Below are 15738 nucleotides of genomic sequence, written 5' to 3'. Positions count from 1 at the left end.
AATGACACCCCACGCATTCTTTAAAAATTAAACAATCATTTTATTGTATTATTTCTTTTTTTCTTTTAAACTGCTAACTCCTGCTGCGTCTGTCTTCCAGCTCCTCCCACTCGGTCTGGGCGTGGCGCAGCCACTTCAGATGAGGCTTATTATACTAAAGACTTGCTTACTTGAAAACGATGTGGATTAATGATCTGAAAAAAGGACAAAAAGTAAATCACAGTGTCAGTAAACAGCAATTTAATTCAGAATCATCCACTGCCCTGAGTATTTCCCCACAAAGCAGATGATAACATGTTCTTTTAAACTGGGCTAGCAAAGGTTTTTCTAAAGACTGAACAATTTTTATTCATGAATAATGGACTCCGTTCACTATATTTAAGTACAAGATACCTATATCACGTCACATCACGTAATTTTCTGTCACATGTGCTATAATGTCTGAATGGAACATATATCCGTGACTGGTCGAGTGGCAGTTCCACCTGCCACGCAAAGATTTTACCCCCTCTCTCATCTTGCCATCTCATAGTTAGGTAAATCATTTTATATTTCTGGGTAGAAACGCATTTTTGTTGAGGCTGTATAAGACGGACTACATTCAAAGCACTTTTCAAAACTGCCCAATATGTTCATGGATGTATTCGAATTAAAGGGAGGCAAAGGATTAGCTTGCAGTGACATCTTTCATAAGGACAATTTATGAGGCCAAGTGACTCTAAAAAAAAAAAATCATGTTTATTATTTTATTAAATCAGAACTAATTGTTAACTCAACAAATTAAATATAAATAACTGGATACTTATAACTAATTAAATAGTAAATGTATTGATTAGAGTTACCATAGACAAAAGATTTTTCTGGTTGGCTAAATTGCACATTAATTTCTGCTTAAATACTGGGTGCATGGAGGAATATGCATAAATCTCACCGCAAAAACAGGCTAATAAATTAACGAGGCATTTTAATTGTTTCTAAATGAAGTATGTGGGGCTAAGACGCCAGGCCTGGTTGTCAGGCGCTGTATAACAGCGCTTCCCCGTGCTCAGAAAAGGTGCAGAAGATCATCAAAAATCGTGATATCGCATAAGCACTAGTATAAAACGACTGTTAAAACGACTCTTCAACAACAGCGTTGTTTCCCGGTCAACTATAAATCAATGACTTTTCAACACATTCAGCGATCGCCCGGTAAACCAAATATCAATGCTTAATCAATCATAAAGATAACTATAGATCAATGTTGTTCCAATATTGTTGCCATCAACATTAATAACATCAGGTTTTCATCGATATGGTAATGGTGATTCAACATTTATTTTGCATTGAAATTTCAACATCAACCATAATCTTGTTCTTTTTTTTTTTTTTTTTTTATCCTCTCTCTGCCTCTTTTCTTCCTCCATCAATAACACCAGACCTAACAGGTGTCTCATCAAGCCAATGAGGATGTTTCTCTGCCGTGATGGTGGTGTGTTTAGCATCAGAATTCTTATGTCATATGAATCCTTGCAACTACAAAATAATAATAACAATTTATTGATTACTTAATCTATGAATCATATAGAATGTTCATTTGTTGCTGATGCAGTAATTATTAACAAATGGTTTAGTTCTTCTTGAGTTATACATTAACTCATGATTATCTGTGCATTTGTTAAGCATGAATTAATTAGTGTCAGCGTGTTGTAAAGTGATACCGTAATCCCTTCTTAAATGCTTGTTGTCTTATATTTGTTGTTGCTGGCTCCCAGCAATTTAAAAACATTCAGAAGACTGCTTTTCTGTTTTACTGCAAAACACATATAGCCTACACTAAGTCTTGTTAGAGCTGAATGTACTCTGTTTACTTCTCTCTTTTCTCTACTGATACCACTGACATATGATGTATTAGTAGTGTGTTTTTGTACGTACTTTCGTGATTCTAGAAAGTCTAAGGTCATTCTAATCAAAAAGTCGCCAAGATATTCTGTTTGAAGTACTCCAGTCAATAACAAGAATAGTAAATCAAGGAAGGCAGCTGAAATTTATATGGGTTCCAGGTCATGAAGGGATTAAGGGAAATGAAATGGCAGATACAGTAGATTAGCAAAAAGGGCGTTAACAAAAGGAAACATAGAGATGCAAGTAGGCTACATGTTAGTAAAGCAGAGGTTAAAAGTGTAATATGGAAGAGAATTAATCAAAAGTGGCAAGAGAGGTGGGATGGAGAAAGGAAAGGAAGACATCAAATTCAACAGGACGTTAGACACACAATTGTTGATAGTGGTAATCAGAGAGAGGAAATGGTGATAACTAGGCTAAGACTGGGACATTGTTTATTGAATAAAACACTTAGATTAAAGCAGGGCAAGGGTGAGGGGTGAGTGTGTGGAGGGCAGGGATAAAGGAGAGCTGGTGAGTTATTCTGTGAACCTATTTTCTGATCCACACTCCGGAGCAGAAGGTGGCGGTAATGCACCAAAACGCTGGATGCCAACCGCCATAAAAATATAAGAAGAAGTACTTTCGTGATTTTAACGTGTGGGAAGGACTTTTATTTTGGTGTGGCGTTGTGACGTGTTTTGTTTGTGCCGCACTGCGCTCCTGCATCTGTGTGATTCGGCTGAAGACAGGTTTGAGTGTTAAGCGTTTATAGTGTTTAAATCCTGTAAAATACAAAACGTTCAATACACTGTATCGTTTTTGCAAGCGACCTGTTTTGCATGGAACATATTAATATTTTAATCGACATCTAACGAGCGTTATTTTGTGTGAGTAAAGCGCATCTATGCGTGAATGACAGAAAATGTCAGTCTTATTTCGCCCCCTATATCGTGAATCAGTTTATAGTCAACACGAATCGCTCACTGGAAAATATTCTTAAAGTGATTCACGTTCTGCTCAAAACTGTGTGAATGCAACGAGATCAAGAAACACGTGTGATGACAGCTATTACAAACCAGCTGCCTAAAGTTAATGAAAGTGTAATATTGAATATAATTTAAATGGTAAATTGATAAATATGAACTTTCTATGTCATCTGTGTTCTTTAATTAGTAGAGATAGTTGTGTTTTTCTTTTCAGGGGTTAATTTAGCCATTTAGGGCCATTAACTGTCACTCTGACCAGTGCGCTGATTACTGAACTAGGGAGCTGATTAAGATGCACACAGAGATTTAGTTGGGATTTATTTTTCTTTGTTAATTTTTTTATCTTAAACATGACAGAGCGTCCGACCACAGAGGAAAAACGCCTGGTGAAGCTGCTGAGATCCACATGACTCACTATTATAAAGATGGCGCTTATTAAAGAGGAGAGTGAAGACTTGAAGATTGAAGAAGCATTCAAAGTCAAACATGAGGATACTGAGACTCAAACAGGTTGGTTTTCATTCTCAAAGCTGAACTCAGTCATTTTATCCTCATTAAAATGTCAACCTCTGAAGAATGTCTTATAAGAGGTTTTATTTGACTTGGAACAGGTCACATGCAAGTGTACCTATAGGTCATAAACCCCACCCTCTCCATGTAATCTAATGCAACATGAGACAAACTAAATAATGAAATGTCACTTAAAATAATTTTTTTTCCAAAGATGGGTTTTGTCATTTTATCTAGTTGATGCTGATATATGTTCAAGTGTATGTTATCCCAACAAGTTTGCTTTTTGGTAGTTTGGAATGTACCACTAAAAGTACACGATACTCAATACTATGGGGAAAAAATAACAATAATACTTAAACATTGACTCCTTTATTTAAACTTTGAACATTACAAAAACACAACATTAGTGGCACTTAGCCTTCAAATAATAAATAAAATGAAACAGTCCTTTGCCGATCCCACGCCCCTCTCTTCTCCCAGTGCTTCCCTGTCGTCTCTCTACTGTCGTATCTCAATAAAAAGGCATAAAAGTCCATAAAAAAGAATAAAGTAAAATAACTGGCATTGCAAATAAAATAAAAATAAATAATAAAAACATATATATCTTAGTATGAAAACCACTGGCTAGGCTCCAACTGTTAATTCAAGAACTGGTATATAGCCTTAACATAAGAAAAGCACCTGAGAAATCAAGGAACTGTATGAAATTTGCAGCTATATTGCAAATTATATATACTAAATTTGCACCAACTATATTGGTGTCCACAAAAACAGAACCAGGACAGAATACTAGTATGGATGATGTGCTACCATTTGTGTCACCTTTCATTACTACTTGAACTTTTTCTCGACCAGTTCAAGATTTCTGGAAAGTAACGCCAACATATGTTATCTTGTCATTCTTGAACACTTTGGACTTGCAATCATCCCTAAAGTACTGAATACCCTCTCTACAAAATACCTTCTGGAAAACTGAGAGCAGCGGTAATGTGCTGCCCTCATTAGTTTTCCACCAGGAGAGTGGATCCTTCTCAGCACTGAGTTCTGGCATTTTGCTGTATACCAGAAACTCTCCTTTTAAACTGTCACTGCCTTTCTTTTCTCCTTGGACCTCCTGAGCAGGTTTAAGCTTACGGACATGTTGCTATGACAGCAACTCCGGAATGACCTTCAAAGAACCAACCAATCCAAGATCATGCGAAATCGTCAACAATCAAATCCAGCTAACTGAGTTAGCGACGTACGAAGAAGGGGCCCCAGGTCAAATTTGAACTCGCACATTCTCAAAACACTATTTTGGTCACAGTCTAGAGTCCTTCTGATCAAGGCTCAGCCTGTGGACTGTCTGGAGCAGGTTTAGCAATGCTTTTGCACTGCCTATTTTGTCTGCAAGCGCCAGATTAAGAATACGGGATATTTTCCCTGCATGTTAGCTTCACCATCTGTGGAGTTGCCCGCACAAGTGCAAATGTCAATACCGAGCATCTTTAATGACTGTTTGAGCATCTCTAAAATATTTTCCTGTTGATGCTTCACAGTCTACCACAACAACCAATCGTTCACTTATGGCATCTAAAAAATTACTGCACATTGGTCTTGTGAGGTGACTCTTTTTTTTATTTTTTATAAATGTGTAACTAGTCAACTTAAAACATAACTACAACAACATGACTGAAGTAACATTCTCTTTATTTGTAACTTGAAAAACCATCTGGTTAAGGAACTAAGGGTTTGGATGAAAGAATGGACGAAACATCCCTGTTTCACTCAGTCTCGAATCACGCTCACGGAGAGCACTCGAGAAACAGTATTTCTTTCGCGGCTCGGTACGCTTTCAACTCATTTCTTTTTTCTTTTTTTTTTTTTAAGTAAAAGAAAGAGACTGTACGACAATCATGTTACATGATTTGACTGATTTTTACGTAGAGTGCGTGAAAGCACACCGCATTAAAAGAAATGATCATTAATGTTTTCATAACCACTGGCCAAATTCAAAAACAAAACTAAAATTAAAACATCTTTGAGAGCAAGGGGGCCCCCTGGTGTTTGACATCTGGCGTTTTGCAAATTTTGGTGGAGCTGTTGCACTTGGACTAGGCCTGTTTTCATCTCTTAACTTTGAGCATTCTTCCCATTCAGCTTGGTGTCTTTGTCGCAGATGTTGGAATAAATTAGTGGTGCTGCCACTGCCGGTTGCAACGGACTTTTGGCATATTCTGCATTTGACAGTTTGTTCAACGTCTGACCTCTCAAATCCGAACCATTTCCAAACCACAGAGGAAACGTTACTACCTTACTTTGGCACAAGGTTATCCTGACGTGAAGAGCCATCCGTCTCACTGATGTTAGCCACTATTTATATAGCCTATTACGTTCTTGCTCTTACGCGTGAGTGGTTAATTAGGCACACCATCATGTTGTCGGACAATATCGTCTCTTAATTATTCTGCCATTGGTGCAATGATAATATATCTAATATTTTTTTTATTAAAAGTCGCGATACCTCGATTTAAGAAAAAATTTAATCGTCTTAAAACGTAAAGTCGAATTAATCGAAATAATCACCCAGCTCACTGGATACCAATTCAGCACAGAGCAGGAGAGGTGTTTTTGGGTTCAACTGAGCCGAGTGACGCACCATAATCGTGATTTGAAGAATACTCTGGTCTGAGTCCAGTTAAACTACCGTATTGACCCGAATATAAGACGACCCCCCCCATTTTCCAGATGTACCTTTTGGAAAAAATACTTTTTGAAAACCAAATTGCTTTTGTTTTGTTTTTTTCTCTCTCTGTAAAACACATTTATAGGTGCTGTATGTAGGATTGACACCGAGTGGTTGAACTAGGTATTGCAGTCCAAATTCAAAATATAGGAGACTGTTATTTTCACCCGGCCCCTCCTCCTCAGACTTGACGCACACGCAGGTTGCCAGATTAACGACACCAACAGGAACGAGCGCACATGACGATGAATGAAATTAAATACGCGGTGTTTTCCGCCAACTGGCAACCCGGGGTGCCGAAATACAATTGGGTGAACTGGCAGTGGGCGGGTTTTACAAACCATAACAAACACAGACATTCCGGGCCGGAATGCACATTTTCAAAGGAGAATAACTGACTGTAGCATTGTTTTTCAGATAAACAAGTATGTTAACTTAACATGTTTCTTAAATATCTGCAAACATATTATGGTATTTTTATGCTTTAGTAGAGTCAAAATCCTACATGCAGCACCGTTAAAATTAAATTAAATTATTTTTCCTATTTTTGTTTTGAAAATATGGTAAATACTGGCAAAATGTACCAACAATGACATTGAAAAATATTTGATATACCATCAAAATAACAGGTAGCCCATCTGAATTATATAACATTTAGTCTATCCATCTCATAGCAGCCTACCAAAATTTAATTAACAGTAGAAGTGAAATCTTATTGCAGTCTTCAAATCTGGGTAGTGTCTTCTGTTTTAAAATCACTTACAGAGGAAGTTTGTTCCCATCAGGCTAACATGACAGTGACGACTCGTGCCGCTGTAAGCTTTTCTTTTTCTTTTGTTTTCACTCGCGATTCATGGCACACTCGTTTTGTGTTTTTGGCGCCACCTATTGTTGTGGGTATATTATTGTCATGTCAAAGTCTAGACCCTGAATATAAGACGACCGTGTTTTTTCCAGATGCATTTCCAAGAAAAAAACTGTCTTATATTCGGGTCAATACGGTACTTCAATAGTCAAAATATTATCCACAGGCCATCATTTTTAAGATCATAATGAACGTGATGGATTATAACACAATAGAAGTTTGCAAAAGTATTGAGGAACAATGCTATTCAAAGCTTTTAATTAGTTTTAATTCTATAAATGTCTAAAAGTTTTGATGTCTGTTGCTTTGTGCCATTAAACTGGGGTAAACTTGTATTTATCTTTATTCACAATAGACCTGATGGTGCTGAAAGAGGAGTGTCAAGGAGACAAAGATCAGCATGAGGAATATTGTGACTTCAAAACTGAAGAAAAATCTTCTTGTTGCTCACAGACTGAAAAGACTTTGTCCAAAAAAAGAGCTCGAAAGAAAGCAACCGGAAGTAATTTCATCTGCTGTCACTGTGGAAAGAGATTTGATCAACAAGAAAACCTTAAAGTCCACATGAGAATTCACACCGGAGAGAAGCCTTACACCTGCCAGCATTGCGGAAAAAAGTTTTATCAACAAGGAAACCTTAAAGTCCACACAAGAATTCACACTGGAGAGAAGCCCTACACCTGCCAACAGTGTGGAAAAAGTTTCAACAAGAAAGGGAACCTTAAAGTCCACATGAGAATTCACAATGGAGAGAACCCTTTCACCTGCCAACAATGTGGAGTAAGTTTCACTCAAAAAGGAAGCCTTAAAATCCACATGAGAATTCACACAGGAGAGAGTCCTTTCACATGCCAAGAGTGTGGAAAATGTTTTATTCGAAAAGGAAGCCTTCGAAGCCACACAAGAATTCACAATGGAGAGAAGCCTTACTCCTGCCCACAATGTGGAAGGAGATTTACACACAAACCAACCCTTAATGCCCACATGAGAACTCACACTGGAGAGAAGCCGTTTGTCTGTGCTCAGTGTGGAAAGAGTTTCCGATATCATTTAAGCCTTAATAACCATATGAGGACTCACTCCAGAGAGAGCCGTTTTAGATGTCTGCACTGTGGAGAGAGTTTCACAGACCGGAAACACCTCAAGAATCATGTAATAACTCACACTGGAGAGAAACCTTACATGTGCCATCACTGCAGCAAAACTTTCAAAAACAAATCATCTCTTGATAGCCACATGAGAGTTCATACTGGAGAGAAGCCTTTCAGCTGCCCTCAGTGTGGAAAGAGTTTCACACTTAAAGGAAACCTTAACATTCACATTAGGATTCACACTGGAGAGAAGCCTTTCACATGTCTTCAGTGTGAGAAGAGTTTCATGTATAAAAGTGACCTGAAGCGTCATTTGCAAACTCATTCTGCATAGAAATTACAGTGTCTTTCAGTGTGGTAAAAGGTTTAGAAAAAGAAGCAATTTCAAAATCATTTGTGTATTTACTCTGGAGGAAATTTATTTTTCAAAACCATTAATTTTTGATCAGTACAGTATTTTTTTTGTGTGTGTTCTTTATTGAACTCCTGTGGAAAGATCTTTAAAGTCCTTTAAGTGTAATTAATCAATAATTGTATCCTTCAAAACTCATTTTTGAACATTAAAATGACATATTTGAAACTTTTTTTTTTTTTTTCTCTGAAAATTTTTCTTTCATGCCTTAAAATAGCTTGAATGTAACTCTATGCTAGGGAGGGCCACTGTACTGCAGAGTTTAGCTCTTACACGCCTGCCAGGAAGTGTCCAATATGCCTAGTAAGACCTTGATTAGCTGGTTCAGGTGTGTTTAATTGGAGTTGGTACTAAATTCTGCAGGACACTGGCCCTACAGTAGCAGGATTGGACACCCCTGCTTTACGCCCTCGTTTTATTTAGTATACGTCGATATATGAATATACAAATTAATCCCTGCCTCAACTCAATCACACCAGCTCTGTCTACCTGATTCAGTCGTTCAACTGTTGTAAATGCTATACAATGGCAAGTGGAAATATTGGTGTAATTCGACTGTATGTTTAAACCAGAAACTACCGTATTGTCCCGAATATAAGACGACCCTGATTATAAGACGACCCCCCTTTTTCCAGATGTACCTGTTGGAAAAAGGCTTTTTGAAAACCAAATCTTGTTTTTTGTTTTTTTTTCTCTCTCTGTAAAACACATTCATTCTTAAATTATTTTCATATTGCATATTTTTCCAATTCTAATTTTTGTTTTGAAAGTATGGTAAATACTGGTAAAATGTACCAACAATGACATTGGAAAATTTTGATATACCATTGAAATAACAGGTAGCCCATCTGAATTATATAACAATTAGTCTATCCATCTCATAGTAGCCTACCAAAATGTTATTATCAGTAGACGTGAAATCTTATTGTAGTCTTCAAATCTGGGTACTGTCTTATGTTTTAAAATCACTTACAGAGGAAGTTTGGTCCCATCAGACTAACATGACAGTCACGATCATGCTGCTGTAAGCTTTTCTTTTTCATTTGTTTTCATTCGCGATCTTTACAGCACACATTACATATTTCATGGCACACTCGTTTTATGTGTTTTTGGCGCCACCTATATTGTTGTGGGTGTATTATTGACATGTCAAAGTCTAGACCCTGAACATAAGACGAACGCATTTTTTCAGATGTATTTCCAAGGAAAAAACATCGTCTTATATTCAGGTCAATACGGTAATTCATTGGAAGAGCGAATTATACAGGCTTGTCGACAAGTAGATGTGTCAGAATGGTAATGCATTTTATTTATTACTGTCTTCAGAGTCAGACACATGACGGTAATTGATATGATTAGCCTTTGGCTTGACTACATTATCACAGCTAATAATGTTTCTTATGTGAAACAAACCATGTTCCCATTCCCATTAAACCAGCTCAAACCAGCAGCCATGCTTCAAAACTTACCTAACCAGCATATGCTGTTTTTTTTTTTCAACAGGGCTCTGTCCCCAAAACTGATCATATTAAATTGGAAAGTAGGCCTTGATATTAGAGGTACTACCATAAGAAAAGCAAAATTTTAAGCAGGTAGATCTCTTGTTAGTTCATGTGCATCCAAGACCAACATACTGTAATTTAATGCACAAACATAATAGATGCAGTAAGATGATGAACAATGCAAGTTTTAGTTAATTGTTTAACATTTCTTTACAATAAAATATTCCAATATGTTTGTTGCCACCTTTTTCAGATTACATCAGACTTTACCAGAAAATTGGGTTACACTTTATTTTGATAGTCCACTTTAGACTAGTAACTTTGTAACTACATGTCAACTAATTCTCATTAATTTGCAACTACATGTCTACTAACTCAGAGTAGACTGTTAGGGTAGGTTTAGGGTAAATAGAAACATATACTTGCAAAGTTTCTCATAGTATGTTGTGGAACCATCAAAATAAAGTGTTAGAAGATATTGAGCAGACAGTCTACTAATACTCTAATGACTGCTAGTTGACATGTAGTTGCAAAGTTAGTTACTGTTAGTAGAATGTCTGAAGTGGACTATCGAAATAAAGTGTTACCGAAAATTGTGTGGAAACCCCTTGCCTAAACCATTTAAGTTTTTACACAAGGTGAAACTAACCAGAACAAACCAATGAATAAACGTAGGACATAACCAAGTGCAATTTTGACTCTTATTGTGCAACCAACGTTGTCGTTTTGTGAAATATTTTTATTGCTTAAAGGGATGGTTCACCCAAAAATTAACATTTACTCTGCATTTACTTGTCAAGTTGTTTTAAACCTGCATGGGTTTCTTTGTTCTGATGAACACAAAAGATGTTTTTTTGAAAAATGTTGGTTACCAGTAGCCATCGACTGCCATGGTAGAAAAATGTACTATGAAGTCAACGAATACTACTAAACCAACATTTTTCAAAATATTTTCATTTTTGTTCACCAAAACGAAGAAACTCATACAGGTTTGGAATAAATTGACATATTTATACATTTTCATTTTTGGGTAAACCATCCCTTTCTTATATCTGCCTCAGTGAGAATGACCCTCAAGGTGGGGTCATTCTGAAACAGCACTGAAGCAAAACATTGATTAACATGCATCATATAAATTATTACCGACCACAGTTTAAAATAAAAACCTTCTTCAATATTATACTAAATGCCTGAATGTCACTATAAATTGCCTCCAAATCAGTATGCTGGAAGAGGGAAAATACTAAGCTCATTTAGTTGCACCACACAAGAAGAGAGGTTAGTGCTGTCACGGAGCTCAAACGATCTGAAATGCTCATGGTACATGCAGTCATCTCTTTGCAGAAAAAGAGGATCTCGGAGTTGATTGCCACTATCTGCTTGATCTGTTTAAACTTAGCTGAACATGAACCAACAGAGAGTTTCATATCAGCACAATATCTAATTCCACCTACAGAGACTAAAGGTGCAACAAGAACTGATGTAAGCTGAGGAACTCTCTGGAAGAAAATTTGTTGGACATTCTCAGGGTAAGACGCAATTGGTGATGAAGTAATCTTGTCCATTTCAACTGATGGCTTGAAAAAAGAGCTTGAGTCTAAATAGTACGCCATCATTTTCTGATGCTTCACAGAAAGCGCAAGAGCTGCATTTCTTAAATTGTGAACATTACAAATTACCTGTTTAAAAATCAATGCTTTCCTTTGAAGTGCATTGTCCTGACATCTGAAGGTGGAACAAAAGCCTTAATCATCTCTGGATAGTGCTCAATGAAGTGGTATTTTGGATATAATTTAAAATCAGGGACTGTATTGACTCATAATCAGTGTTGCTACTGCTAACTCAACAATGTCTTGTTCAGATTGTTCCATGCATTGTCTTCTTTATGGCCAATGAGAAGTGGGAGAAGTCTGATTAAAGCCCAGTTTTCATGGCCATTTCCACCTATGGTCCCTTTGGAAGAGAAGCCATGGATAATAGGCTGAGGCTGGTCAGTAGAGTCAGTAAAGCCATATGGAAATGTTTTATAAATATTTCTTACAAATCAGGTCTGAAATGCAGACTGACAACAGTTTAGCCACGCTGTGATCTTGACATAACCTCCTGTACGTTCTGGTTGTGACTGACTTTAGTTCTGGGTTCAAAGGTGCCTGAACATACCTTTGTCTTGGGTCTCACTCCTTGTCGCTAAGCACAGAGATGGGCATAAATACATGCAAATGTATTTAAAATAAAAATACAAAATACGGTGTGTAAAAATGTATTTAAATACAAATACAGTGTTTTGTATTTTGAAAATACAGCTACTTTTTTCATATTTATGTCATGTAAAATTTTTGTTGTGTATAGATAAAATTAGAAAATGTATCTAAAATGTACATTTTAAAATTATAATTAATTTATATAGCATTTAACACTGTTTGCTCAAAAGACGAACAGTGATTAAACTAATTCTTTGGTCTCTACATTAACATACATTTGCATAGATGGGTAAACACAATTTTTCATTAAGCACCGAGTTTGCAATTGTCTTAAATTTAAAATGCTTATGTGGCGAGGGTCGCTACAGGTTAATACACAAGCCCAAGTTCATCTACTTGTAGAAAATTCGACTACGCCACCTGGAGGAGTTTCACCCAGGAAATAGAAATAACCCCAAAGTTTGTTATTAGGTCACACAGGTTCGTTTCTCCTAGAAGAGTAGGCAAGAGACGTAGGTACCGTATAAAAAAAATACAATTTATTAACAAGTTGAGTTCCCAAATATAAATAGATCACTTAAAATAGCCTCAATAGCACTATTCCACCCCTATCGATGTTTAAAGAGGCAGTGACAGGCAACAGATACAGGAATACACATTACATCAAATCTAAATTTACACAACTCAAAAAGAAACAAAAACAAATTTAATTAACCTACAGAGCTGAGGTTACCCACAGGAGTGTGGTGGACAACTACTCCACTTCAGCACCAAGGCGCACCGGGGCATGGCAGAGGAGAGAAGTTTCCCCTCCACTGAACGAAGATCCTGTGGACCAACAGCATGAGGAGCATGATTATTGTTCATTTCCCGTTCCTGTAGCTGTCGATCTTTCTTTAGATCAGACTGAAGATCTCCGAAAGGAAGTGGAACAACTGAGGAAACAGATGGAAGAACTGTCTGTCCGTCACAGATTTTGCTTGGGCAGATTTGCTGCATCAGACGATGACATATGGTTCTACACTAGGTAAGATTTAAAACTTATAAATAATATTATATTATATCATTATTAGAATGCTGTATTATAATTTTCTGGTCTTTGCATAATACAGTATGTCCATGTAGATATTTTATTTACATGTCAGTAAACCCATATGCTATACAAGTAAGCTACAATACAGTCTAAAAGTAAGATAAAACTGTTGGTCATTTTGTGATGTGTATTATCTCAAACATGTCCCACATCTTATGTAGGTTTGTGACGTACAATCACTTGATGGCGTTCTGGAGACTCATTGAACCTGCATCCCACAACATGGTTCGTGTGACCAGAGCAAGGGCAGCTACAACTAGGAGTGAAGGTGGAGCATCAGGCAATGCATCTGTAATTATATATTTTTTTCATTTATCGTTCCTTTCTAATTTTGTAAACAAAATTTAAATGCTACAAATGCTACTTTCTCTATGTATAAACACACATATAAAAAGTTTTAACATTTTTTTAACAGGGTCAATGCCTGCAGCCCATAGATGAGTTTTTTTCTCTTCATGGTTCATCTCTCAGTTGGTCTGACACAAAGGGATCTGTTTCACAGATTTGATATTCATCAGTCCACCGTGAGTCAAATTATAACAACCTGGGCAAATTTTCTTTATACCGTTCTTCGATCAGTGCGCATCTGGATGTCTGAGGAGGCGGTCAAGGCTCACATGCCAAAGGAGTTCCAGGACTATCCAGACACAAGTGGTGATCGACTGCACAGAGCTGCGGTGCCAAACTCCATCCTCTCTCCTGCTTCAAAGTGAAGTGTTCTCCTCTTATAAATCGCACTGCACCTTCAAGGGGTTAATTGGCATGGCACCACATGGCGCAGTCACCTTTGTGTCATCCCTGTATGCAGGATCCATCAGTGACAAGGAGCTTCTAAAGCAGTCTGGGATTGTCTCTGCTGAAACCTGACATGGCTATTATGGTCAACAAAGGTTTTCTCGTGGATGACTGTGTGCCATGCAAAGTCTACAGACCTGCTTACCTGTCAAAAAGAGAACATATGTCGGCTGATGAGGTAAAGGAAACTCAATCCATTGCTCGACTGAGGGTCCATGTTGAGCGTCTCATCTGCAGGGTGAAACAACACAAGCTGTTTGATACAGTCATCCCTCTTTCCATCACAGGGAGCATCAACCAGCTATACACTGTTGCTTGCCTCCTTGTGAACTACCAGAATGGCCCCTTGGTAAAAGCATGGGCAAAGGATTAAAGACTAGACAAGACACTTGCTGTAGGGGACGGAACAATTTGAATTTATTTGTAGAGAATATAAATATGTTGATTAATTGTAAACAATTTTAATAATGCGTCTGTAAATAAATAACTTTGATACAGCATTTCTGTAAACATGTAAATATAAATAGCTGATAGTGTTTCTGAAAAGTGTAAATATAAATAACTGATAGTGTTTCTGTAAACATGTAAATATAAATAACTTTGATGCAGTGTTTCTGAAAATGTGTAAATAAATAACTTTTTTACAATGTAAATCAACTTGAATTTCTTTTTTCTTTTCTTTTACATTTTTAAGGATCTTGGCAGGTAGAAATAAAAAAAGAAATGGTCAGCCCTCTCTCTAATACAGGGGTCTCAAACTCAACTTACCTGGGGGCCGCTGGAGGTAGAGTCTGGGTCAGGCTGGGCCGCATTAAGTATTTCACAAAAAAAGGGTTTCAAGTATTCCAAAAAAAAAGGAGCACAACTTATCCAATCTTCTCAATCTTTATTATTAACAGTTCTTCAACATGAATGTTTCTTCTGAACATTAACGGTTCCTCTGAATTTAAACTTTCCTTTCTGAAAATGAAAGGTTCTTCATGAACTGTCCTTCTGAACATGAACGGTTCTTCAGAACATAGGCTTCTCTTGCCTACTCCTTGCTGCCAGAGACCTGGCAGCGCTTCCTCTCACACAGCTGAGACACATTTGGCTTGAAGGAGGAAACAGTTGAAAACCCTCAGTATGGCTTGAAGATTCTCGTCAGTAAGCTTGGACCTGTACTTTGACTTATTGAAGTTCATGGTGGAGAAGAGCTTTTCACATAGATATGTGCTCCCAAAAAGGCACATGGTTCGCTTGAACATCCTGGACAGCTCAGGGAAGGTGGGTGGCAATTCTCTCAAAAATTGTCCAAGCTTGTCTGCGTTTCCACTCACCTCCCTGAACTTGGCTTTGAGTTCAGAATTGCACTGCAGATCAATGAGCTCCATTTGAAGTACAGGAGGAGCATCTTGCACATCGAAGGAGAAGGGGTCAGCAAAAATTTGAAAAGTGGCTCTGTGTGTCTTGAAGTCTGCAAACCTGCGATCAAATTCCTCCTGTAGCTTCATAATCTGCCCTACAAAGGCAAATGACCTTAACTCACCAGAGTGTGAAACTGAGAAAAATGACTTTAAAGTTTTTTTGTTGTCCAGCCAATTGTATGACAGGTAGGACACTGAAAATTTGCCAAGTAGTTGTCATAATTAATATATTTATCTACATTAAAAAAAATTGAGCTCAAACTTGACCTTTAACCCTTATTCG

The 15738-nt window shown here is 37.3% G+C and overlaps 1 protein-coding gene and 1 long non-coding RNA gene across 4 annotated transcripts; both read left to right on the top strand.

The window, feature by feature from the left end:
* The first annotated feature begins 2508 nt into the window (after positions 1–2508).
* Positions 2509–10167, top strand: LOC131537199 (gastrula zinc finger protein XlCGF8.2DB-like). Of its 3 annotated transcripts, none has more exons than XM_058770497.1 (3): positions 2509–2615; positions 3210–3362; positions 7311–10166. In XM_058770497.1, exons 2-3 carry the CDS (start codon positions 3278–3280, stop codon positions 8378–8380), a joined length of 1155 nt encoding a protein of 384 aa, XP_058626480.1. In that variant the 5' UTR covers positions 2509–2615; positions 3210–3277; the 3' UTR covers positions 8381–10166. The 3 variants fall into 3 exon arrangements, with proteins under 3 accessions (XP_058626480.1, XP_058626482.1, XP_058626481.1); XM_058770499.1 differs by having other exon boundaries at positions 2613–2753; positions 7311–10167; XM_058770498.1 differs by lacking the exon at positions 2509–2615 and adding an exon at positions 2765–2990 and having other exon boundaries at positions 7311–10167.
* A 2452-nt stretch (positions 10168–12619) lies between these two features.
* LOC131537277 (uncharacterized) lies at positions 12620–14723 on the top strand. Its single transcript, XR_009270238.1, has 3 exons — positions 12620–13188; positions 13416–13545; positions 13670–14723. It is a non-coding gene; the product is annotated as an uncharacterized LOC131537277 (long non-coding RNA).
* The last annotated feature ends 1015 nt before the right edge of the window (positions 14724–15738 follow it).

Source organism: Onychostoma macrolepis, chromosome 03, assembly GCF_012432095.1.
Source record: "Onychostoma macrolepis isolate SWU-2019 chromosome 03, ASM1243209v1, whole genome shotgun sequence".
Lineage (NCBI taxonomy): Eukaryota > Metazoa > Chordata > Actinopteri > Cypriniformes > Cyprinidae > Onychostoma > Onychostoma macrolepis.
This window is presented reverse-complemented; position numbering and strand designations above follow the sequence as displayed.

Bases quoted from the DNA above. Each gene is read 5' to 3' on its own strand.
- LOC131537199 (XM_058770499.1), top strand. From the start codon at position 3,278: ATGGCGCTTATTAAAGAGGAGAGTGAAGACTTGAAGATTGAAGAAGCA. The intron at 3,363-7,310 runs GTTGGTTTTCAT...TATTCACAATAG, and splicing joins GGATACTGAGACTCAAACAG to ACCTGATGGTGCTGAAAGAG.